At 42.0% G+C, this 26960-nt stretch overlaps 1 protein-coding gene and 1 long non-coding RNA gene across 2 annotated transcripts in view; one reads left to right on the top strand and one right to left on the bottom strand.

Moving 5' to 3' along the window:
* Positions 1 to 424, bottom strand: part of LOC139029143 (uncharacterized) — a 140050-nt gene extending 139626 nt beyond the window's left edge. Inside the window, exon 1 of the long non-coding RNA XR_011481427.1 lies at positions 344 to 424. This is a non-coding gene — a long non-coding RNA (uncharacterized lncRNA). The remainder of the gene's footprint in view (positions 1 to 343) is intronic.
* Positions 425 to 6808: 6384 nt separating this feature from the next.
* LOC111977706 (zinc finger protein 488-like) lies at positions 6809 to 12052 on the top strand. Its single transcript, XM_024147628.2, has 3 exons — positions 6809 to 7013; positions 7303 to 7534; positions 10232 to 12052. The coding sequence occupies exons 1-3, from the start codon at positions 6891 to 6893 to the stop codon at positions 11329 to 11331; spliced, it is 1455 nt and encodes a 484-aa protein (XP_024003396.2). The 5' UTR covers positions 6809 to 6890; the 3' UTR covers positions 11332 to 12052.
* Positions 12053 to 26960: the final 14908 nt, after the last annotated feature.

Raw genomic sequence — 26960 nt, 5'->3', positions numbered from 1 at the left:
AGAATTGAACCCTGTCAAATCAAATCAAAGTTTATTTGTCATGTGCGCTTAATACAGCAGGTGTAGATCTTACAGTGAAATGCTTACTTACAGGCTCTAACCAATAGTGCAAAAAAGGTATTAGGTGAACTATAGGTAGGTAGAGATATAAAACAACAGTAAAAAGACAGGCTATATACAGTAGCGAGGCTATAAAAGTAGCGAGGCTACATACAGACACCTGTTAGTCAGGATGATTGAGGTATTATGTACATGTAGATATGGTTAAAGTGACTATGCATATATGATAAACAGAGAGTAGCAGCAGCGCAAATGCAAATAGTCCGGGTAGCCATTTGATTACCTGTTCAGGAGTCTTATGGCTTGGGGGTAAAAGCTGTTGAGAAGCCTTTTTGTCCTAGACTTGGCACTCCGGTACCGCTTGCCATGCGGTAGTAGAGAGAACAGTCTGTGGCTGGGGTCTTTGACAATTTTTAAGGCCTTCCTCTGACACCGCCTGGTGTAGAGGTCCTGGATGGCTGGCAGCTTAGCCCCAGCGATGTACTGGGCCATACGCACTACCCTCTGTAGTGCCTTGCGGTCAGAGGCCGAGCAGTTGCCGTACCAGGCAGTGATGCAACCAGTCAGGATGCTCTCGATGTTGCAGCTGTATAACCTTTTGAGGATCTCAGGACCCATGCCAAATCTTTTTCGTTTCCTGAGGCTTTGTCGTGGGCTTTGTCGTGCCCTCTTCACGACTGTCTTGGTGTGTTTGGACCATTCTAGTTTGTTGTTGATGTGGACACCAAGGAACTTGAAGCTCTCAACCTGCTCCACTACAGCCCCGTCGATGAGAACGGGGGCGTGCTTAGTTCTCCTTTTCCTGTAGTCCACAATCATCTCCTTAGTTTTGGTTATGTTGAGGGATAGGTTGTTATTCTGGCACCACCCGACCAGGTCTCTGACTTCCTCCCTATAGGCTGTCTCGTCGTTGTCGGTGATCAGGCCTACCACTGTTGTCGTCTGCAAACTTGATGATGGAGTTGGAGTCGTGCCTGGCCATGCAGTCGTGGGTGAACAGGGAGTACAGGAGGGGACTGAGCACGCACCCCTGGGGAGCTCCAAGGTTGAGGATCAGCGTGGCATATGTGTTGCTACCTACCCTCACCACCTGGGGGCGGCCCGTCAGGAAATACAGGATCCAGTTGCAGCGGGAGGTGTTTAGTCCCAGGATTCTTAGCTTAGTGATGKGCTTTAAGGGTACTATGGTGTTGAACGCTGAGCTGTAGTCAATGAATAGAATTCTCACATAAGTGTTCCTTTTGTCCAGGTGGGAAAGGGCAGTGTGGAGTGCAATAAAGATTGCATCATCTGTGGATCTATTTGGGCGGTATGCAAATTGGAGTGGGCCTAGGGTTTCTGGGATAATGGTGTTGCTGTGAGCCATTACCAACCTTTCAAAGCACTTCATGGCAACGGACGTGAGTGCTACGGGTCTGTAGTCATTTAGGCAGGTTGCCTTTGTGTTTTTGGGCACAGGGACTATGGTGGTCTGCTTGAAACATGTTGGTATTACAGACTCAATCGGGGACATGTTGAAAATGTCAGTGAAGACACCTGCCAGTTGGTCAGCACAGGCCCGGAGCACACGTCCTGGTAATCCGTTTGGCCCCGCAGCCTTGTGTATGTTGACCTGTTTAAATGTCTTACTCAATTCGGCTACAGAGAGCGCGATCACACAGTCGTCCGGAACAGCTGATGCTCTCATGCATGCCTCAGTGTTGCTTTTCCTCGAAGCGAGCATAGAAGTGATTTAGCTCGTCTGGTAGGCTCGTGTCACTGGGCAGCTCGCGGCTGTGCTTCCCTTTGTAATCTGTAATAGTTTGCAAGCCCTGCCACATACGGCAAGCGTCGGAGCCGGTGTATTATGATTCAATCTTAGCCCTGCTCTCCCTCTGGCACCCCCATAGAGACTGCCAGAGGTCCGGACAACAGGCCCTCCCATTTGACACACTGAACTCTATCTGAGAAGTAGTTGGTGAACCAGGCGAGGTTCACCTGGTTTGAAAAAGCTAGCCTTAGCTTTCCTAAATGCCTGTCTATATTGGTTCCTAACTTCCCTGAAAAGTTGCATATCGCAGGGGCTATTCGATGCTAATGCAGTACGCCATAGGATGTTTTTGTGCTGGTCAAGGGCAATCAAGTCTAGAGTGAACCAAGGGCTATATATGTTCTTAGTTCCACATTTTTTGAATGAGCCATGCTTATTTAAGATGGTGAGGAAAGCTCTTTTAAAGAATAACCAGGTATCCTCTACTGACGGAATGAGGTCAATATCCTTCCAGGATACCCGGGCCAGGTCGATTAGAAAGGCCTGCTCGCTGAAGTGTTTTTGGGAGCGTTTGACCTTGATGAGGGGTGTTCGTTTGACCGCGGACCCATTATGGACGCAGGGCAATGAGGCAGTGATCGCTGAGATCCTGGTTGAAGACAGCAGAGATGTATTTAGAGGGCAGGTTGGTCAGGATGGTATCTCGGAGGGTTCCCGTGTTTACGGATTTAGGGTTGTACCTGGTATGTTCCTTGATAATTTGTGTGAGATTGAGGACATCTAGCTTATGTTGTAGGACGGACGGGGTGTTAAARATATCCCAGTTTAGGTCACCTAACAGTACGAACTCTGAAGATAAATGGGGGGCAATCAATTCACATATGGTGTCCAGGGCACAGCTGGGGGCTGAGGGGTGTCTACAAGCGGCAACAGTGAGAGACTTATTTCTGGAAAGGTGGATTTTTAAAAGTAGAAGCTCAAACTCTTTGGGCACAGACCTGGATAGCATGACAGAACTCTGCAGGCTATATTTGCCGTAGATTGCAACTCCACCCCCTTTGGCAGTTCTATCTTGGCGGAAAATGTTGTAGTTGGGGATGGAAATGTCAGAAATTTTGGTGGCCTTCCTAAGCCAGGATTCAGACATGGCTAGGACATCAGGGTTGGCAAACTGTGCGAAAGCAGTGAATAAAACATACTTAGGGAGGAGACTTCTGATGTTTACATGCATGAAACCAAGGCTTTTACGGTTACAGAAGTCAACAAATGGTAGCGCCTGGGGAATAGGAGTGGAACTGGTGGCTACAGGGCCTTAGGTTAACCTCTACATCACCAGAGAAACAGAGGAGGAGTAGGATAAGGGTACGGCTAAAGGCTATAAGAACTGGTCGTCTAGTGCATTGGGGACAAAGAAAAAAAAAGCAGCAGATTTCTTGGCGTGGTAGAATAGATTCAGGGAATAATGTACAGACAATGGTATGGTAGGATGTGAGTGCAGTGGAGGTAAACCTAGGCGTTGAGTGACGATGAGAGAGGTTTCGTCTCTGGAGGCACCAGTTAAGCCAGGTGAGGTCTCAGCATGTGTGTGGGGTGGGACAAAAGAGCTATTTAAGGCATGTTGAGTGGGACTGAGGGCTCTACAGTGAAATAAAACAATAAGAACTAGCCAAGACAGCAGTAGACACGGCATATTGACATTAGAGAGGGGAATAAAGTAATCACAGGAGTTGATCAGGAGAGCTAAGACAACAGCGGGGTAAATGGCGATGAATGGGCAGAGTGGGTCAGTTAGGTAAATAGAGGACCTGAGTTCGAGGCTGGGGCCGACAGGTAAACAAAATGAGGTACCGTGTTATTGAAACAGTCCAGGGGGCATCAGCTGTGTAGCCGAGTGATCATTGTGTCAAAAGAGCAGCAATAGGTGAGTCAGGGTGCCGTTCGGTAGTCACCACTACGCTAGGCGAACAGCGGACACAGCGTTCAGAAAAGCTAGCGGGCCGGGGCTAGTAGATGGTTCTTTGGCGACATCGTAACAGAGTAGCCTGTTGAGACCACATCGGACGATCACGTCGGCTGTCCAGTTTTGATGAATCGGCGGGGCTCCGTGTCGACAATAAAGGGTCCAGGCTAGAGGTCGACCGATTAATCGGCATGGCCGATTTCAAGTTTTCATAACAATCGGTAATCTGCGTTGCATTCCATGAGGAGACTGCGTGGCAGGCTGACCACCTGTTACGCGAGTGCAGCAAGGAGCCAAGGTAAGTTGCTAGCTAGCATTAAACTTATCTTATAAAAAACAATCAATCTTAACATAATCACTAGTTAACTACACATGGTTGATGATATTACTAGTTTAGCTAGCTTGTCCTGTGTTGCAAATAATCAATGCGTTGCATGTTAATTTATCATCAAATCACAGTCTACCTCACCAAACAGGTGGTGATTTAACAAGCGCATTCGTGAAAAAAGCACTGTCGTCGCACCAATGTCCCTAACCATGAACTTCAATGCCTGTCTTATAATCAATACACTAGTATATATTTTTTTTTAAACCTGCATATTTAGTTATATATATTTTCTTATTTAGAAATTCATGTTAGCAGGCAATATTAACTAGGGAAATTGTCACTTCTCTTGTGTTCTGTGCAAGTAGAGTCAGGGTATATGCAGCATTTTGGGCTGCCTGGCTCGTTGCGAACTGTGTGAAGACCATGTCTTCCTAACAAAGACGTCATTTAATTTGCCAGAATTTTACATAATTATGACATAACATTGAAGGTTGTGCAATGTAACAGCAATATTTAGACTTGTGGGTACCACACATTCGATAAAATACGGAACGGTTCTGTATTTCACTGAAAGAATAAACTTGTTTTCAAAATGCTAGTTTCCAGATTTGACCATATTAATGACCTGAGGCTCGTATTTCTGTGTTTATTATATTATAATTAAATTAATTAAGTGATTTGATAGAGCAGTCTGACTGAGCGGTGGTAGGCAGCAGCAGGCTCGTAAGCATTCATTCAAACAGCACTTTCCTGCATTTGCTAGCAGCTCTTCGCAATGCTTGAAGCACAGCGCTGTTTATGACTTCAAGCCTATCAACTTCCGAGATTAGTGCCTATAAGATCATCCAATTGTCAAAGGTARATGAAATACAAACGGTATAGAGAGAAATAGTCCTATAATTCTTATAATAACTACAACCTAAAACTTCTTAACTGGGAATATTGAAGACTCATGCGAAAAGGAACCACCAGCTTTCATATGTTCTGAGCAAGGAACTTAAACGTTAGCTTTTTTACATGGCACATATTGCACTTTTACTCTCTTCTCCACAGTGTTTTTGCATTATTTAAACCAAATTGAACATGTTTCATTATTTATGAGACTAAATTGATTTTTATTGATGTATTATATTAAGTTAAAATAAGTGTTCATTCAGTATTGTTGTAATTGTCATTTATTACATATACACTGCTCAAAAAAATAAAGGGAACACTTAAACAACACAATATAACTCCAAGTCAATCACACTTCTGTGAAATCAAACTGTCCACTTAGGAAGCAACACTGATTGACAATAAATTTCACATGCTGTTGTGCAAATGGAATAGACAACAGGTGGAAATTATAGGCAATTAGCAAGACACCCCCAATAAAGGAGTGGTTCTGCAGGTGGTGACCACAGACCACTTCTCAGTTCCTATGCTTCCTGGCTGATGTTTTGGTCACTTTTGAATGCTGGCGGTGCTTTCACTCTAGTGGTAGCATGAGACGGAGTCTACAACCCACACAAGTGGCTCAGGTAGTGCAGCTCATCCAGGATGGCACATCAATGCGAGCTGTGGCAAGAAGGTTTGCTGTGTCTGTCAGCGTAGTGTCCAGAGCATGGAGGCGCTACCAGGAGACAGGCCAGTACATCAGGAGACGTGGAGGAGGCCGTAGAAGGGCAACATCCCAGCAGCAGGACCGCTACCTCCGCCTTTGTGCAAGGAGGAGCACCGCCAGAGCCCTGCAAAATGACCTCCAGCAGGCCACAAATGTGCATTTATTTTTAATTTTTTAACCGGTATCTGCTTTTTTTGGTCCTCCAAGTATTGGTATCTGCATTGAAAAATCTTAATCAGTCGACCTGTAGTCCAGGCCAATTGGCAAAGGAGGTATTGTAGCCCTAGAATTAGCTGGTATATGGGCCTAGCTCAAGGCTAGCTGGTGCTTGCTTCGTGACAGAGGCGTTAGCTAACAGTAGCCACTCGTTTGCAGCTAGCTAGCTGCGATGATCCGGTGTAATGATCCAGAGCGCCAGAATCCGGTGATGTGGTAGAGAGAAGCAGTCCAATATGATCTGGGTTGATATCGCACTGTGCAGACTGGCAGGTGTTGTCCGAGCTAAGGCTGGCTGGTGACCAAGAAAAAGGTGTAGACCACTAGCCGTGGCTAACAAAGACTAGTAGCTAGTTAGCTGGCTAGCTCCTGATGGAAGTTCCAGTTATAAGGAATAAAAATAGCAGATTCGTACCATATTGGGTGAGGCGGGTTGTAGGAAAGTATATTTAGTTCGTAGATAGAAAGTGAGATTAAGATATATACGAAAAAGATCGGCTATTTACACGGGATAAGACAAAGACAAACACACACATGTCCTACTGCTACGCCATCTTGGATTCGCAAGAAGTGTTGCTGCAATGATTACAGTTCTTACTGTAAAATGTTTTACAGCACCCCTGTAACAGCAACTCTGCTGCCAGTATAATGTTGTAAATTAACAGGGAAAAGTTTTACACTGCATTTATATCGGTCTACTAATTTGGGATTATGCATATTTAAGCCTAATATATTGTATTCTAATAACTCTTTCGCAAAAGCATCATATTCAAAGTCTCGATTCATCACATTTAAAATGTCCTACACTTTCGAATAACTATCATTTTAATAATGCATTATTAACATCTATCATCTTCCTACAGACCATGGACCATCATTTTTGGACCATCATTTTTTACCTCATTCCCTCTGGACCAGCGAGGGTAAATTCCTCCACCACCACGCGACAGTCCTCTACTCCAGCGTACATGTCATGTGCAACATCCCTGCTGGGGCACAGTTCGGCCCGTGCCTCCTTCAGAACACGTTCCATGACACCATCGCCTTCATAGCGCTAAAATCCTGCGACAAGAGAAGCAAATCATACGTGTTCAGGGTAAATTTATTTTATATTTAATAACACATTTTGTCTTGCAAGCTGGGATACCACACAGAGACACAAGGATGCAACACAGAGACTCATAGGCTAAATCAAGATCTTGTTAAAAAAAAATGATATAACACAAAATGGCTTGATATAGACATTGTCATCCATATACCAGTGGAAAATGATTGACCAGCCATTACATTTACATCTTTACAAATTCCAATCAATTAAAAGTTTTCACAATGATTGAGGAGAGGCGATCCTGATGTCTCTATGTCATAATGATTTCTCTGAACAGGTGGACCCCGAGGCTATGCGGAGCTCTGCTCTCGTGCTGTCCTGGCTGCGTCTGGTGCAAGCGGCACGTCACCGGGAGGAGCAGAACACCGAAGCGTTCCTGAAGGGAGGCCAGCTGTATTTCCGGACCACCAAGGAAATCCATCAGGATGAGGAACTGTTGGTGTGGTATGACCAGGAGCTGTCACATCTACTGGGCTTCACTGACATCTCAACCAGAGGACATAATGCCGGTGAGAGAAATAGAGACTTGGGAAAGTGCTATAGAAATACAGCTCTTAATCAGCAACCTAGCCAAAAAATCCTTTAGGATTCCAATAAAACAATCCTAATAGAAAATCCTATCAGATTTTAGGACCTATCCTATAGGATTTGATCTTATAGGACTGGTTCCCAAATCTGATACGATTCTTGTATTAAAATCCTATAGGAAAGAATCCCATAGAAGTCCAATAGGACTGGTTCCAAAATCTGATATGATTTGTCTATTGTATTGGAATCCTGTAAAATAAAATCCTATAGTATACAGTAGAATCCCATAGGCGTCTAATAGGACTGGTTCCGAAATGTGATGGGTTTGAATCACTCCGATATTGTGCTGGTATGTTGAAAAGGTTAAGAACCTCCGGGAATTATTACTGGTGTGAGTAGGCAAAGAGATGAAGATTATGCTCCGGAGAGACACGAGAGAGAGAGCGAGTGTTCCTCAATTTACTGGTCTGATTGCAGTTGAACATAAATGTTTAGGTATCTGTGCCATATTTAGCTGTGAGATTGTCCAATAAAGCTACAGATTACATTAATTTATTTTAGAACTAATTTCCTGTATGTGGACTGTATGTGTTACTAAATTACACAACCTCACGTTTTGACCACATCGAATTGAGGGTAATTACATATCCTTTTTTACCTCAGATTAGTGATGTTAGTATAACCGTTTATAGTAATCACGACACCAAATCGATTGCTTAAAACCGATCAATATCTTTGGTTTTGTATCGCTGATTTTGTCATACGCTCTGGCGGTCGAATTCTGCTATCATTTTCCAACTCAAATGGCAGGGAAAATTTGGGCCGCTCTCGCTATAAAGGTCACTGGCCTCACACCAATAGATAGTTTGACTCTCAAATCCATCACTCAAATAACAGCCAACCCTTGTCACTATTGATATCCTATGGCGGGTCGTGATTCGTTTAAGTTAAATTACAAAGCAACTGACCCATTTTGGGAGCCTTACAAAACTTCCATCCGACATTCTAGAATTTAGATGACTGTTTTCAGCAAATTCTCTTCTAACCAGTGCTATACGAATTATTCTCAGGTTCAGTGTGCCCTTTAAATAGTGTTAGTTTAAATAGTTCATACACACCAAAGTCTGCCCCCGTTCTATTGATTTCAAATGTATATGATAGTGTTGCGTTTAGCTTTCTGAGTTGGCGACCCACTTGAAACAAAATGCAACAATCTAAAATGTAGCTTGCTGTCTTCTAGAAGTTGTCCTCCTTTTTTTTGTAAGGTTAGTTTTAACAGGACGTGCACCCCGACTCCCCCCTCTTGTTCGATTGATTTCAATGAGACATCAATATGAGTGATTGACAAATAAATGTTGCTTCTCTCTCTCTGTTTTAGTGACTCCCAAAATGTAGCTGGTTGTCTTTAGCAGGTGTTCCTCTAACAAGAGATGCAAACAATATTTCCAGTTTCCATGTGGTTTTTCAGTTGTGTTAATTTCCCATAGCGCATACAACCTGATTTTCCCCTAGTCAATATGCGTGATTAATTGCCAAACAAACTGTTTATTGATTAGGACACTTAGGGCTATTATTCAAAACTTATTGTCAATGGGAAGCAGCGACAGCATCCTTTTCAACTTATCTTTTTGGAATATAAATAGAACTTTCAACATTAATTTCCAATAGTATTCTACTTAATTAGGTAAAAACTGCTTCTACCTCAAATCATGAAAACGTGTTTGCCTTGCCTATAATAAGGCACATATATTTAGCAATAACAAACAATATAAACATTTATTATCTGCTATAACAATAGTGACTCAAATGAAATACAAATGACTACAACTTAGCTAGCTAGTCAGCTGATAGGCAAAATGTGGCTAACAGTAGTTTCATAGCTAGCATTAAAACGAGTGCACAAAATACTGCACAATGGCAAAATGACTAAAACATTGACATCTTCATAAGGAAACAAATACTGTATTCACAGTTATTGCATTCATGCACAGTAAAGGATAAAACAGTTCAAATAATAATGTTAGAAAACCAGAGATTTTCTGCACAGCCACAGGTGGCGGTAGTTAATTAACACTGCAAGCCGTGCTCGCTGTGACCTCATCAATCACTCTTAAAGGGACAGTTTAAAGGTGAATAAAACCGYAATGAATATAGAACTGTTGTTTCCGGATCAACTAAAATATTGTTATTAATGTTGTTGTATTGTACTGGAACTTAAGACAACTTATTTATTGGGTTCAATTAAGAAAAAAGTTCTAATAGGATTCTGATTGGAGTGACAAAATCCTACAAGTCTTATCAAAAACCTATAGGATTCAATCGGATTACCAATAGGGGAAAAAGTTGCCCAATAGGATTCTGATAGAGGTGACAAAATCCTAAAGGAATGTGAGAATCTATTCCTATCACTAATCCTATAGGATATTTTGACTAGGGCATCATCTTCTTCATGATCATCCTCAAAAGATCGGCATGCTAATGTTACCCTTGTTGTTTCAGCATTTTGTCAGAAGTTTTGTTGTAGCCTGTGCGTAAATGCATAATGGAAACGACAAAATGAAGAGATGTACTGAAACTTTTCAAAGATAATATATGTGGACTATTGTTATTTGCTTCATTTTGCACCAATGTGTTTTGTAATGTACATATTAACTAACAAAATGCATATATCTTCACAGAGCTCAAATGTGCAAAATGTAACCAGGTTTTCAAGAACGAGCATCCCTACTTGGCCCACTGCCGCTTCCTGTGCTCGCAGGTGAAGAATGACATGCTGAGCAGAGAGGCCTATGAACACAAACACATTGAAATAAAACGTCAACACCGCATCACAGACTTCCACAACATCGCCAGGGATCTGGAACATAAAGAATCCAGCGCCAGTGAGGAAGCCGAGATTTCTCTGCGGAAAAGGAAACATGAGGAGACGGATTACCCCCGATGGAGGAAACCAGTGTTACTGGAGAAAACCAACATCTTGAATGACAACATCACACAGATAACCAGAGACTACCACCTCATTGTGCCAGAGTCAACTGGCTCTGTTTTGAAACTGAAGGCGGAGAAGTACCAGCTCAAAAAGGACCAGGTGGAATGCAAAAATAGTGCGTTCACAGAAGTAGGAGCTGCAAAAAGGAGTGTTATGCACAAGAAAGAAAAGCCAACAGAGGCTGATTCTGAGACAGTGAGGGAGATAAGCTCTGGTTTGAACTCCAAGAGCAACAACAGTGAGTTTTCATTCATTCTGCGCAGTGGACAGGAGGAGCAGAAAAGCGCTTTCTGTAAACCCAGTAAAGGGACTTCTTCTAACTGCTCTACAGCTCACCCATCCAACACACCTGCCCCATCGAACCACCTAGAAGACGTGAGAGACATTTTTACCTCAAAGACTGTTCTGGGATACAACAATTTGTTGGCATCTAATAATATTATGTTGAATGGTGATTTACCTGGCGCACAGACTCTACCCACACCGGTTACTTGCAATGCTTTTCCTTACCCACCAGAGCACTGGTCCAGGAGCATTGGAGCCCAAATACAAACAATTCTTCCTCCAACATTTAGCTCCTTTGGGGTGTCGGTGCAGAACTGGTGCGCCAAGTGTAACCTCTCCTTCCGCATGACTTCAGACCTGGTGTTCCACATGCGCTCCCACCACAAGGAGTTTCTGGAGCGGTCCCAGGTGAGGAGGCGAGAGGAGAAACTCACATGCCCTATCTGCCACGAGTTCTTCCGGGAACGGCACCACCTGTCACGCCACATGACTTCTCACAATTAAAGCCTATTGGACATAAGAAAACTGATATTTAATGAAAACGACATCGGACATTCTGTATCTAATTACAAGAGTAGACCTGAGTAATTAAACATTTAATTACAATTTGAAGTCACTAAKACCTGAATGTAGGACCATCCACTTGTGACTATCGATCATTATGTGTAAGGGCACATAGGTGGCCATTCAGGATTGCGCACAGTGTCCACTAGATGTCAACAGAATACGCAATAAGAATACATTGCACATGACTTTACTTATCTGCACAGTGCGTGATAGGAATATTTTGGATCATTGTCCTGTTGTGTAGGTTGYAAAATGACATGTCTGAACTGTGCCTTATGAAACTCAGGGTGGGACTGGAGAGAGACTGAAGGTAGCTTAATTGCAGCTCTTGCTATAGACCTTTTATTGTTAAACATGTTTTCAATGTCTGTTGCTCATTGTTTGASTAGACATACAGTAGTACCAGAGCTTGTACAGAGATGTGTAGYTTCATTTAGCTGTTTTTGATGAAAAACATCAAAGCCAAACTCTACTAGCACTGTGTCTATACTTAGGCCTACATYAAGACATTTTGTGTGAAACATATTGACCTTGTATTACTTGACCCACCAGAMTCACTGGGTCACCCATACATGTGACACCCACAACCTGAACTATTTTACCCATTTCATTTTCATGACCTGAAAGGGGACATGTATTGCTGAATAAAGGTACTAGATTTCACCTAACAAATGAAAATGACTGCAAATAACACAGTGGATAATAATGTGGAAACATATTTTATCTATTTGAAAAACCTTTTTAGCAAGCTGTTGAACGTTTGAGATGGCATTGCCTTTATTCCCTTCTATTCCAACAGGTGGCATCAGACACCAATTTTCCTCAAATGCAGCGGCCAGTGAGTCCAGTAATTCAATCCCATTTCAAGATACTTGTTGGCCTTTTCAACTTGTTTAATGAYGGTGGGTAATGACTCCAATGAGGCCAAGTGGGGCTAGTACCTGTCACGATTTTGGCCGAAGTTGGTCCCTCTCCTTGTTCGGGTGGCGTTCGGCGGTCGACGTCACCGGCTTTCTAGTCATCACCGATCCATGTTTCATTTTAGTTTTGTTTTGTCTTTATCATACACACCTGGTTTCCATTCCATTAATTATGTTCCTTATTTAACCCTCTGACATCCCTCTCTGTTTTGTGCGTTATTGTTGGTCATGTGGGTTCGTGTTGTTAGTGCTCTGGATTGTATTTTTTCCTTGTTGGAACTTAACTTATTTTGAGTAAATTTTGGACAATTACTCATATCTGTGTCCTGCGCCTGACTCTGCATTTTTTTCCATTCACCAACACCCTCACAGTACCAAAACCAACAATACGAATCAAAGTGTTATACAGTATTAGGCCATTCATTATTGTGGTGAAAAACAACGGATTGTGTTATGGGGAAAAAATATTCCACCTGGAACATCACTCACAATAGTCTGACTCTTGTCTTTATCATTCATCAAGCTTATAATCTAAAATGTACATGCTGCCAGCGATAACAGATCTTAATCAATCACTTCATCTGTTAATTAGCACAATATCTGGTTAATCAGGCTGAACATTAAACACTGAATCTAATAGCTAGTTACGGTGGCCTTAAGGTAACCAGTCATCTGGACCCTGAAGACAAATAGAACCAATATCGAATGGCACACAAGGTCAACTCTTTGGCAATTTCTCACATTGACAATGCTGGACAGGTTACATTTCTTATCAGTTTTACTAGATGGAACTCACCTCTAGAGTGTGTTCTTTCCACATTTCAGAAATCAGGCCCAGTTACATTTCAACCTGRCCAAGTCCCTTTCCCCTGCCCTAAGTGTTCACAGATCTGAAAGAAGAGTGATGTTTCCAGGGTGGAGCTTTAGCCATATTGTTGACACCTATCTAGTCCCTTCAGATAAGCCTAGTGAACGCAACACCATAGGGTAGGCATAGAGGTTGAAATGGAATAATCACRTTGCAGTGAATCATTTTAAGACAGTCTTTTGTTTTACCAAAGTGACCTGAGTTATATCTTACAGAGTTTTCAGTTTCACTATTGTACAGTATAAGAACCATTAAATGTAATGACTTATTTGGGTGAAAAACACAGTGAACCTAAATTGAGGCTTCAGGGTAAACCTGGCCTACAGAAATTGCCTTTCTATCGCAGGTAAATGAGGTGGGAAGTGGGCACCAGGACCTGAAGGTTCATGGGAAAGTCAGGCTTCGACCTTCTCAGAGTACAATCTTTGTAACGTAACCCAATTGCGTTGACCATGGAAAGCACAAACTGACTATTTAGTCAAACAATCATAGTTCTGTTTCAGACGTTATAGAATAAATGTGAATGTGATTCTATAAACCGACACATTATTAATCCTAATTAACAGAACGACGATTCGCTTCGGGTTCTTATCACCTGCGGAAAGAGCCATTTCAGGCGAGCACAGAAAACTGCACCCTATTTATAAAACAGGAGTACTGTAGTTTTTCCTTGAACTGTGGCTCTGAACCCCCCCTGTAATTTACAAATGTACAAATGGTCTAGTGTGAAAAGATGATTTCCCAAATTATTCTCAGCATGATTTAAAAGTAGGGTACAGGGAATTTTGAGAACTACTTCAAGTTGAATGCAGAGGCGCAACTTTCACTGGGCACAGGGGGGGACATGACCCTCCACATTCTGAAATTGCATGTTCGTCCCCCCCAGTTTTATCATTGCACTGTGATACAAAACGTGGCTCCGGTGTGCTGCGGATGCCTCAGAGAGAGGTTGGGTAGGCTGTTTTCCAGTTTCAGCTGGCTGGATTTAAGACCGAACAGACACCGCAGAGCAGAAACTGGCGACTCTAGTTGACTGATCTAGCTGGCAAGGTAAATGCTTTTTGACAGAAAAATATTTTTTATATTTTAAGCTAGTAGTGTAACTGACATGTTACATTAGGTAATGTTTTATCCCCTCTTGACTGAAGTGAATGAACWACTAGCAGCTAGTTATCTAGCTAGTAGCTACCACAGCCAGTTCAGCTCTAGCTAGCCTGTAGCTACAGTATCTGTCAGGTAGCAGTATCTAGCAGCTGTTGTATGTATGGAAATGTTTTGTAGCCTTTGTTTTGTCCCGTTTCAACAGAAGTACCATTAGCTAGCAGAGATAMCTAGCCAGTTAGCTCACTAACTTTAGCTATTATTTTTGCCTCAATCGCARTTGACCTGAATCAAATGATTAAATCAACTATTCTGAAGGTTTTTCAGTGCAATGTCAGTTTTTACTAGTAAGTATAGCAATGTTACGTTATTGATCTGTCAGTTTCCCTAGCTAATTCCCTACTTTCACACTGACACAGTATAAACAGCTATACAGGCTTTATSGTCATGGTGCACAGTCAGTACACAACACTATGCTCATCGTGTCTTAGCAGGATCAGATGGAGACAGGTGTCTCTGCAGGGTCAGACAGCCAGGGAAGACCAATCTACAGACCTCAGGACAATTTTAAAYTATATTATAACACTCAGTGAATGGATACAAAMTTCCATCTTGAGTTGATGGGTAGGCTACAGTCTGGGATCTGGGAATAATGGTAATTTCAATTGTTGAAACATTGATTCTATTCATGGATAATGTAATGTATAACTGTACACCAATGTAATTCTTTGTCATGCCTCATCTGAGAAGGATCAGATGGTGAAAGGGGTCTCATCYGGGTCAGGCAGCCAGGGAAGACCAGTCTGTGATGGAGCTGAGGTGAATTTTTGCAGATACAACCCTTTATTTTGCTTTGCTTGAGACATTGTGTTGGGGAGAGAGTTGAGTTATTGACTAGACTGGTAGGGGTTGGGCTTGCAGSTGGCTCAGGCTGGCTGGGCGGTCTGGCTGAAGTTTGATGTAGAAGATGGCTTAATAAAGACAAAAGTCTTAACTATATTTGTAAGAGTTGTTKATTTGTTAGGCTATTGGTTAAAGGTGCAACACAATATTGATTATTGAATTATCATTGATCTAGTTCAGTCTTATCAATCACTTAAACATATTTAATAATGATCTCTTACCTAGCTTGATGAATGGGCATTTCTGCTTACTTTATGTTGTTCATATTAGATTGTGTAGAAATTGGGGACCCAGGAAATGGGTCCCCTCCAAAATGGAAGGACCCCCCCACCAAGTTGTGTCCCCCTCACTTATAAAACCAAAGTTGTGCCCCTGGATCTCACTACTKCCCTATTTAAACTCACCAGTCCGTCAACATAGGGAATGTCCAGGCGACTGTTTGTAGTGTCAAGATCATGAACCTTTAAAAAGTAGATTTGCCTCAAAGATAGTGGAGGCTATCGTGTCAGACACGCACAAACAAGGTGTGTGCATGAACGAACAACACAACAAAATGTGGATTTTGAAAAAAAAAAAGCAAACTTTAGAAGAGAAATTGGATCAGCAAGAAAARAGAATGASACGTAACTACATGAGAATATTGTCTTTACTAGAAGACGAGGGAAACGGGTCTTTCCAATTACGTAGTCAAACTGATTTCAGAGTAACTTGAGGTGGGAATATCACCAGAGCATCTGGAATGACGCAATAGGATCGAACACTAAATACCCACACAGAGTAATCTTCAAACAATGGAACTATCAGACCAAAGTCAACATTCTGAAGGCACAACCGGGAAAGGGGATGAGAAGCCAAGGCTAGACCATTGGATTAGTCCAGGACCTGTCTGCAAAGCTGAGAAAGAAACGTAAGGAATACCTGCCAATCAGACAGTCACTGGAGGAAAATGAGATCAAATCTCAATTCTGCCTCCCAGCAGTGCTGTGGGTACGGAAGGGAACGCAAAAGATGGATTTCACAAGCGCTGATGAAGCCTTTATCAAGCTGCAAAAAACCTTTCCAGTTGATGGCCCCAATGAACTGTTCTAGACACTGATAAGACAATTCATGTACAGTACTCACGGAAAGTATTCAGACCCCTTGACTTTTTCCACATTTTGTTAGGTTACAGCCTTATTCTAAAATTGTATTTTTCCCTCATCAATCTACACACAATACCCCATAATGAGGGGCTACAGTCTAGCCACTCTACCATAAAGGCCTGATTGGTGGAGTGCTGCAGAGATGTTTTATCTTTCTGTAAGGTTCTCCCATCTCTACAGAAGAACTCTAGAGCTCTGTCAGAGTGACAGAGAACCCGACCAAGGCCCTTCTCCCCCGATTGCTCAGTTTGGTGGGGGGCCAGCTCTAGGAAGAGTCTTAGTGGTTCCTAATCTCTTCCATTTACGAATGATGGCCACTGTGTTCTTGGGTACCTTCAATGCTGCAGACATTTTTTGGTACCCTTCCCCAGATCTGTGCCCGACACAATCCTGTCTCGGGGCTCTACAGACAATTCCTTTGACCTCATGGCTTGGTATTTGCTCTGACATGCACTGTCAACTGTGGGACCTTATATAGACAGGTGTGTGCATTTCCAAGTCATGTCCAATCAATTTACCACAGGTGGACTCCAATCAAGTTGTAGCAACATCTCAAGGATGATCAATGGTAACAGGATGCACCTGAGCTCAATTTCGATTCTCATAGCAAAGGGTCTGAATACTTATGTAAATAAAGTATTTCTGTTTTTATTTTTAATACATTAGCTAAAATTTCTAAAAACAGTTTTTGCTTTGTCATTATGGGGTATTGTGTGTACATTAATGAGGGAAAAACACAATTTGATCAATTTTAGAGTAAGGCTGTAAGCTAACAAAACGTGTAAAACGTCAAGGGGTTTGAATACTTTCCGAAGGCACTGTATGTCAATAACTGTTCTATGGATGGGTGGGTGTGTGTGGCTGTGTGTATATGAATGGATATGTGAGAGAGGTGTGAGGGAGGGTGAATATGTGTAGTAGGGGGGAGAGAATGGGAGTGTGTGGATGCATAGGCTATACACTGAGTGTACAAAACATTAAGAACACCTGCTCTTTCCATGACATACTGACCAGGTGAAAGCTATGATCCCTTATTGATGTCACCAGTTAAATCCACTTCAATCAGCGTAGATGAAGGGGAGGAGACAGTTTAAAGAAGGATTTTTAAACCTTGAGACAATTGAGACATGGATTGGGTATGTGTGCCATTCGAATGCCTTTGAACAGGGTATAGGTTGTAGGTTGCAACATATTGTTAAATATGGTCATGGCAATAAATTGGAGCTGGAATTACCGCGGCTGCTGGCACCAGACTTGCCCTCCAATGGATCCTCGTTAAAGGATTTAAAGTGTACTCATTCCAATTACAGGGCCTCGAAAGAGTCCTGTATTGTTCTTTTTCGTCACTACCTCCCAGAGTCGGGAGTGGGTAATTTGCYCGCCTGCTGCCTTCCTTGGATGTGGTAGCCATTTCTCAGGCTCCCCCACCAGAATCAAACGCTGATTCCCCGGTACCCGTGGCCAAGATGGTAGGCACAGAAAGTACCATCGAAAGTTGATAGGGCATACATTCAAATGAGACGTCACCGCCACAAAGTGTGTGCAATCAACTCAAGGTTATCTAGAGTCACCAAAGCGGCCGGGGCATCCGAGAGCACCCCTCATGGGTTTTGGGTCTGATAAAGGCACGCATCCCTGAAGGTTGGAAATTATTTGCTCTAGATATGCCACAGTTATCCAAGTAATGTTGGACTGATCAAAGGAACCATAACTGATTTAATGAGCCATTCGCAGTTTCACTGTACCGGGCCGTGTGTACTTAGACTTGCGTGGCTTAATTTTGAAACAAGCATATGCTACTGGCAGGATCAACCTGGGCGCGCTGGGTGGAGAATGGCTGGGGGGGGAAGGGTCCTACCCCGTGGGGGGAGGAGGCCCCAGTGCAATCCAGTGGGAGGCCCTGAACTGCCCGTGGCTCTGGGCCAGGGCGCGCTCGAGAGATCTTTATCTAGCTGGAGGGTTTAGTAGGAATCGAGCCAACGACAGGGTTTGAGAAACACACATGTCTCTGGCACCAGTGTGTAGCGGGGAGTGGCACACCCATTCAGTAATACCTGCAGCGGTTCCTACTAAACCCTCCAGCTAGATAAGACCTCTCGAGCGGTGCACCGGAACACCAACATAGGGCCACTGGGACAGACGGGTCGACTGGGTCTTGCTTGGACGTGGCTCGGCTGGACTGTATCAGAGAAACTGGGTGAACCGTCTCCAAAAGGGGTTCCACCGATAGAAGCGAATTCACATGGGGCGGGAGGAACCGTCCGTCCGAACACCGGCCAAAGGCCAGCCGACAGGGGCCCTCCCAGGTTTATAACGGATGCCAATCGGTCAAATAAAGTTAAATAAAGGTTCAATAAAAATAAATGCACTAAAGAACAGAAATGGGTAAAAATAGAATATGCGCATGTTCATCCCCAGAATATTTAAGTGTCTGTTTTCAAAGGATGGAGCTAAGAACGTTAACACATAAATGGTTAAGAACACTATAACAATATGGAATAAAATAAAATATATTCTACAAGAACCTGTAACGATTGTCGTCTGGAGAAGGAGAGGAGGACCAAAGTGCAGCGTGGTACGTATCCATAATACTTTTAATCAAGATGAATACACGAACAAAACGACCAACGAACAGTTCTGACAGGTGCAACAAACACTAACCAGAAAATAACCACCCACAAACAAAAGTGGGAAAACAGGCTACCTAAGTATAGCTCTCAATCAGAGACAACGATAGACAGCTGCCTCTGATTGAGAACCATACCAGGCCAAACACATAGAAATAGAAAACCTAGACCTACAACATAGAATACCCACCCACATCACACCCTGACCAAACTAAAAATAGAAACATACAAAGCAATCTACGGTCAGGGCGTGACAGAACCAATATCACTCTCTAAAAACACACCCCGATAGAACATTTCTTGGATAGCTTAAACTAAAGGCATAGAAACCATAAACGTCTTGGAAGTAATTGTACATATTTCTTATTACCATGACAGAATTAAAAGGCAATTTTGGACTGACAAATGTAGACATTTTAAAATACATGCAAGTTATACGTTTTACATTACAACATTTTGATCTGGAATCTTTTGGACATCAGAGCAATGTTGAGAATTTTCTCATTTGAGTCAGAAAAGGATAGTCATATGATAGGTAATATATACAAAATCTTGCAGAAAGCCTATCCAACTGACAATCTCTTAGAAAAAAATATAAACTATTGGAACCAAGACCTACAAATAACTGATATTGGCACAAAATGGAGAGAGTGTTGGAAAATAACTAACACAATTACAGTTAAAGAAAATGTATGCTTAATCCAGTAAACTAATGTACATAGTTTATTATACAAGACTAAATCTTTTTTATTTTGAAAAAACCTTTGCTTAACTAGAAATCAAATCACCCTCCATCGTTAACATGGTGGATGAATTAAATGCATTATCAACATTTTTAGAAAAGGTGGGCTACAGAGAGAGGCAGAATAGTGCAGTTTGTAGCTACAGTGCCTTCAGAAAGTATTCACACTGCTTGACTTCTTCCACATTCTGTTGTGTTACAGCCTGAATTTAAAATAGATTACATTGACATTTTTCTGTCACTGGCCTACACACAATACCCAATCATGTCAAAGTGGAATTATGACTTTTCAAAAGTTATTCAAATTAATTAAAAATGAAATTGCTGAAATGTCTTGAGTCAATGAGTATTCAACCCCTTTTTTATGGCAAGCCTAAAGTTTAGGAGTAAAAATGTGCTTAACAAGTCTCATAATAACTTGCATGGACTCACTCTGATTGCAATAATGGTGTCTAACATTATTTTTGAATGACTACATAATTTTTGTACCACACACATACAGTTATCCGTAAGATCCCTCAACCGAGAAGTGAATTTCAAGCACAGATTCAACCACAAAGACCAGGGAGGTTTTTTTCAATGCCTCGCAAAAAAAACGGCACCTGTTGATAGAAGGGTAAAAAAAAAAAAGTAGACATTGAATATCCCTTTTGAGCATGTTGAAGTGATTAATTACACTGGATGGTGTATCAATACCCCCAGTCACTGCAAAGATACAGGCGTCCTTCCTAACTCAGTTGCCAGAGAAGATGGAAATTGCTCAGGGATTTTAACATGAGGACAATGGTGACTTTAAACTCTAACTTTTTTTAATGGCTGTGATAGGAGAAAACTGAGGATGGATCACCAACATTATAGTTACTCTACAATACTAACCTAATTGACAGAGTGAGAAGAAGGAAGCCTGTACAGAATAAAAAATATTCCAAAACATGCATCCTGTTTGCAACAAGGCAGGCACTAAAGTAATACTGCAAAATAATGTGGCAAAGCAATTCACTTTTTGTCTTTAATACAAAGTGTTAAGTTCGGGGCAAATACAATACAACACATTACTAACTACCACACTCCTTATTTTCAAGCATAGTGGTGGCTGCATCATGTTATGGGTACGCTTGTAATCATTAAGGACTGGGGAGTTTTTCAGGATAACAAAGAAATGGAATGGAGCTAAGCACAGGCAAAATCCTAGATAAAAATCTGGTTCAGTCTGCTTTCTGACACTGAGAGATTAATTCACCTTTCAGCAGGGCAATAACCTAAAACACAAGACCAAATCTACACTGGAGTTGCTTACCAAGAAGAATGAATGAATGAACCAAGAGTGAATGTTCCTGAGTTTCCGAGTTACAGTTTTGACTTAAATCTACGGCAAGATCTGAAAATGGTTGTCTAGCAATGATCAACAACCAACTTGACAGATAATTTAGAAAATAATAATGGGCAAATGTTGCACAATCCAAGTGTGGAAAGCTCTATAGACTTACCCAGAAAGACTCACAGCTGTAATCGCTGCCAAAGGTGCTTCTACAAAGTATTGACTCAGAGGTGTGAATACTTATGTAAATAAGATTTTTCTGTATTTCGTTTTCAATAAATTAGCAAACATTTCAAAAAACTTGTTTTCACTATGTCATTATGGGTAGGTAGTGCTTAATTTGTAAATCGGAAGGTGCCGGAACAAAAAGTGAGCGCTAGAGTGGGGTGACCTCTGAGGTACCTGAACACATGAGAAAGAAAATCCTCACCCTTATAAAAAAGCATTGCATGCATATCATCTCATTTGCTAGAGGCATAGAGCAGTAGAGAGGCACTTACAGAAGTTATACACCTGGAGAACATTTTTTGTAGCCTAGGGTCCGGGAAAAATGTCGCCTTTTATACATGCATTTCATGCAATTCTACTTAATTTGACATACTGCACAAATGATCGAAATGGCAGGCTACTTTGACACTGACAAACTGAAAATCTGAGATAAATAAAAAAAACTTTGTCTTGAATCCATCAATAGCCTAGGCGTATGTGTGTGGAGACACATTTTGTAGGCTACAATATGAGAAGGAAATTATAGTCCTAAAAATGTTTTCCAGTTTCACTGATGCGCAGCTCACTTGGTGGTGATATCCAATGCGCTCATGCCAAAAGCTTATCTCTTTCTCTCTTTTGTAAAACAATAAAATGTACATATTCTCATTCACCCCTTTAGATTTGTGTGTATTAGGTAGTTGTTGGGGAATTGTTAGATTACTTGTTAGATTTCTGTGTATTAGGTAGTTGCTGGGAATTATTTGATTATTTGTTAGATATTACTGCACTGTTGGAACTAGAAGCGCAAGCATTTCGCTACGCTCGCATTAACATCTGCTAACCATGTGTATGTGACCAATAAAATTTGATTTGATTAGCTACAGTGCCTTCGGAAAGTATTCAGACCCCTTGAAATTTGACACATTTTGTTACGTTACAGCATCTGATTCAATATTTTTTTTATCAGCAATCTACACACAATACCCCATAATGAAAAAGCGAAAAAAGTTTTTAAATTTTTGTAAATGTATTAAAAATGAAACAGAAAACCAAACCATGAGGAATTGTCCGTAGAGCTCCGAGACAGGATTGTGTCCAGGCACAGATCTTTAGAAGGGTACCAACACATTTATGCAGCATTGAAGGTCCCCAAGAACACAGTGGCCTCCATCATTCACAAATGGAAGAAGTTTGGAACCACCAAGACTCTTCCTAGAGCTGACCACTCAGCCAAACTGAGCAATCGGGGGAGAAGGGCCTTGTTTAGGGAGGTGACCAAGAACCCGATGGCCACTCTGACAGAGCTCTAGAGTTCCTCTGTGGAGATGGGAGAACCTTCCAGAAGGACAACCATCTCTGCAGCACTCCACCAATCAGGCCTTTATGGTAGAGTGGCCAGATGGAAGCCACTCTTCAATAAAAGACACATGACAGCCTGCTTGGAGTTTGCCAAAAAGCACTTAAAGACTCTCAGACCATGAGAAACAAGATTCTCTGGTCTGATGAAACCAAGATTGAACTCTTTGGCCTGAATGCCAAGCGTCACGTCTGGAGGAAACCTGGCACCATCCCTACGGTGAAGCGTGGTGGGGGCAGCATCATGCTGTGGGGATGTTTTTCTGAGGCAGGGACTGGGAGATTAGTCAGGATCGAGGTAAAGATGAACAGAGCAAAGTACAGAGAGGTCCTTGATGAAAACCTGCTCCAGAGAGCTCAGGACCTCAGACTGGGGTGTAGGTTCACCTTCCAACAGGACAACGACCCTAAGCACACAGTCAAGACAACGCAGGAGTGGCTTTGGGACAAGTCTCTGAATGTCCCCATCCAGCTTGACAGGATCTGCAGAGAGTAATGGTAGAAACTCCCCAAATACAGGTGTGCCAAGTTTGTAGCGTCATGTAGTTTGTAGCGTCAAGAAGACTTGAGGCTGAAATCGCTGCCAAAGGTGCTTCAACAAAGTACTGAGTAAAGGATCTTAATATTTATGTAAATTTGATATCAGTTTTTAATTTTGTATACATTTTCTAACATTTCTAAATACCTGTTTTTGCTTTGTCATTATGGTGTATTTTGTGTAGATTGATGAGGAGAAAAAACAATTTAATACATTTTAGAATAAGGCTGTAGCATAACAAAATGTGGACAAAGTCAAGGGGTCTGAATACTTTCTAAATGCACTGTACATAGCTAGCTAAAAGCTAGGATAGGTTAAAGATACCACTAGTAGCTAGCGACCGCCACCTAATCATTAGCGTCACAATAAATGGGAGGCAACAGTCATATAATATAATTGGCTTAACAGCCAATGTGTATGATTTAACATAAATATTAAAATAATACCCACCTATAGGAATGGGTCATTTTTTATAAGTTGCTAGCTATACCAAAAATCTAATATTTTAATCTTCAGTGGTTTGGTAACTTCCTGTTCTTCTACAGACTCTGGGTGGACTTAAGATGACACAAAGTTTGGAAAATGTAAAAGTATGTGGTGTCCATCTCGCAATGGAGCCTTCAACCGCAAGCGGGCGTTGCGATTCCACCACCTTGTGGATGTCCCCATTGAAACGCATGACATCCGGCGCAATGTAATGGAGTGCTTATGGGTAATGTGAACAAGCCTTTAGATTACGAGCGTTTTCAAGTGCAACGTTAATAACGATGGTTTTGGGAAACAGCTCAGAGATTTAACAATGCTCCTACAAAGGTTCTAAAGACAAATTTAGCCTTAATCTGTGTTTTGGAAACCGGGCCCAGGCCAGTGATCCTGATGTTTTTGCATCCTCTGCCACAGAAGTTGAAACTTTAATGTTTTTTGTACAATGTTTATAACTGGCATCCAAACATTATTGTCACCATTCTATGGAGGACCAAGACAGACAAAATCAAAAATAAATGAATACATAAATAAATCTATAAATATACATGCACATAAATGTAAAAATAAATGAATGTACATGGAAATCAATCAATACAAAAACACAATTTGATATAAATGAGTACTTTTGCACCATTTATTCCTGTATTTATTTATTTTCTTATTTCTTTATTTCTGTCAACTTTTCTTTCTTCATTTCTTTATTTCTTTATGTTTTTCTTCGTCCCTATGCAAATGACGAGGCTGTCAATCAAGCTATGTCACTGTGACCTTACTCCCATTGGTTGATCGGTATCAGAGCACGAAGATCGACTTCACATGCCTGGTTGCTATGACACAGACACTACGCAATATGGCTACACACATGCAAGAGACCGAGCTGAAAATGCTAGTTCTGAAGCTGATTATTTACTTTTTCGTGTGGAGTCTCTGGCTGACAATTTGTTCCAGTTAGCTGCAACTACTGACACAGAGGTTAACTTGGTCTGTATGATGAAATGGCAATAGTGCAAAGTTAGATCTATAACCTGCTCACAAAGTCTTATTTATCTGACATATATGAAATATTGTTCTTAAGGGTGTTTGACTTGTTTAACACCACCATTGTCAATGAGGAGTTGGAAGCAATTGTGCAAATACAGGCTATAAAATTATGTTGGGCCACCTCAACGCTAGAGGTATACGGATCGAACGTGAGTGTTGCATTTTGTGTAGATTTTCCTGTGTAATGGGGAAGAACATTGTCTATTAATATGTGGGCTTACCTGACAATTATAAGTGAATATGACATTTGTGTGAAACAACGTTCTAACCTCTGTTTCATCCGCTTTTATGAAGGACGACGTGTTCAAGAATGTATGCGTCTTATAGATCCAGAAGGAGTTCACATGCGTACTCCCCAGCTGAAGACATTGAGGCGGAGAAGATATTCTGTGCCAGCTCCAAACAGTTTGTGGCATATAGATGGCAACCATAAACTCATAAGGTAAGGCTGAGTTTTGTCAACAGAACAGTACAATACAATGCAAAATCATACAATACTTTTTGTATGTGACACACTGTATTATTAGTGCAGACTACAAAGTATTAGAGAAGAGAGCGTGCTCAAATTCCCTGTAAAAAAACATTCTCAGTGTTAACCACTACATTCTTTTAACAATAATAATATTACAACAGTCCTTAATTACTGTAAGGGTCTCTCCAATATCCCCAATGTCCCCATATGTGTGGGGTATACCATATACCATATCTACGTATAAAAAGCATTAATGCCTTCACATATGAGTATGAGTTAATTACATTTCTTGAGTTGGATGGTGTACTTAAAGAATTTCAGTCATAGGGCCTCCCGAGTGGCGCAGTGGTCTAAGCTGTGCCACTAGAGATTCTGGGTTCGAGTCCAGGCTCTGCCAGCCGCGACCGGGAGACCCAAGGGGCGGTGCACAATTGGCCCAGCGTCGTCCGGCTTAATGGAGGGTTTGGCCGGCAGGGATGTCCATGTCCCATCGTGTAATAGCGACTCCTGTGGCGGGCCGGGTGCAGTGCACGCTGACACAGTCGCCAGGTGCACGGTATTTCCTCCGACACATTGGTGCAGCTGGCTTCCGGATTAAGTGGGCATTGTGTCAAGAAGCAGTGCGGCTTTGGTTGGGTTGGGTTGGGTTGTGTTTCGGAGGACACACGGCTCTCGACCTTTGCCTCTCCCGAGTCCGTACGGGAGTTGCAGAGATGAGACAAGACTGTAACTACCAAATGGATACCATGAAATTGGGGAGAAAAAGAGGTAAAAATAAATAAATAACGATATTCAGTCGCTCCTAGCTTCTGTCACAGGACACATAAGTAGTTTTGTCTGTACATGTTTTCCCAAAATTGTGTTTGATATGGAGTTATGGACCCATATGGGTGTTTCAACTTTTCATAACAGGTGTAACAAAAAGGTATTCATTGATGAAACTGAATCTATTGTAAGGAAGCAACTCCATTTGGTAGTTGCCAGTTAATCTCTGCTTGTAACTGTGGCAGGTAACCAAACAGGTCTCCAAGACATTGTTAAAACCTGCTCCAAAGTCACTGGTGTGCCCCTCCGTATCCAGGCCTCGTTCTACGAGCAAACCCTCATTGTCTTGGGGGACGTCCCCAATCCCCTTTATTCCATAATCAGAGAGGGAACAAAGAGACCAAAGATAACACCACCAAGCAAGCGGCACCATGAAGACCAAGGAGCTCTCCAAACAGGTCAGGGACAAGGTTGTGGAGAACTACCGATTAGGGTTGGGTTATAAAAAACATATCCAAAACTTTGAACATCCCACGGAGCACAATTAAGCACAATTAAAAGAATATGGCACCACAACAAACCTGCCAAGAGAGGGCCGCCCACCAAAACTCACGGATCAGGCAAGAAGAGCATTAATCAGAGAGGGAAAAAAGAGACCAACGATAACCCTGAAGCAGCTGCAAAGCACCACAGCAGAGATTGTAGTATCTGTCCATTGGACCACTTTAAGCCGTACACTCCACAGAGCTGTGCTTTATGGAAGAGTGGCCAGAAAAAAGCCATTGCTTAAAGAAAAATATAAGCAAACATGTTTGGTGTTCGCCAAAAGGCATGTGGGAGACTCCCCCAAAATATGGAAGAAGGTACTCTGGTCAGATGAGACTAAACTTTTTGGTTATCAAGGAAAATTCTGTCTGGTGCAAACCCAACACCTCTCGTCAACCCGAGAACACCATCCCCACAGTGAAGCATGGTGGTGTGAGCATCATGCTGTGGGAATGTTTTTCATCGGCAGGGACTGGGAAACTAATCAGAATTGAAGGAATGATGGATGGCGCTAAATACAGGGAAATTCTT

Source organism: Salvelinus sp. IW2-2015, linkage group LG18 (assembly GCF_002910315.2).
Source record: "Salvelinus sp. IW2-2015 linkage group LG18, ASM291031v2, whole genome shotgun sequence".
NCBI lineage: Eukaryota > Metazoa > Chordata > Actinopteri > Salmoniformes > Salmonidae > Salvelinus > Salvelinus sp. IW2-2015.
Note: the sequence above shows the minus strand (reverse complement) of the source record. Positions and strands in the feature narration are given on the sequence as shown.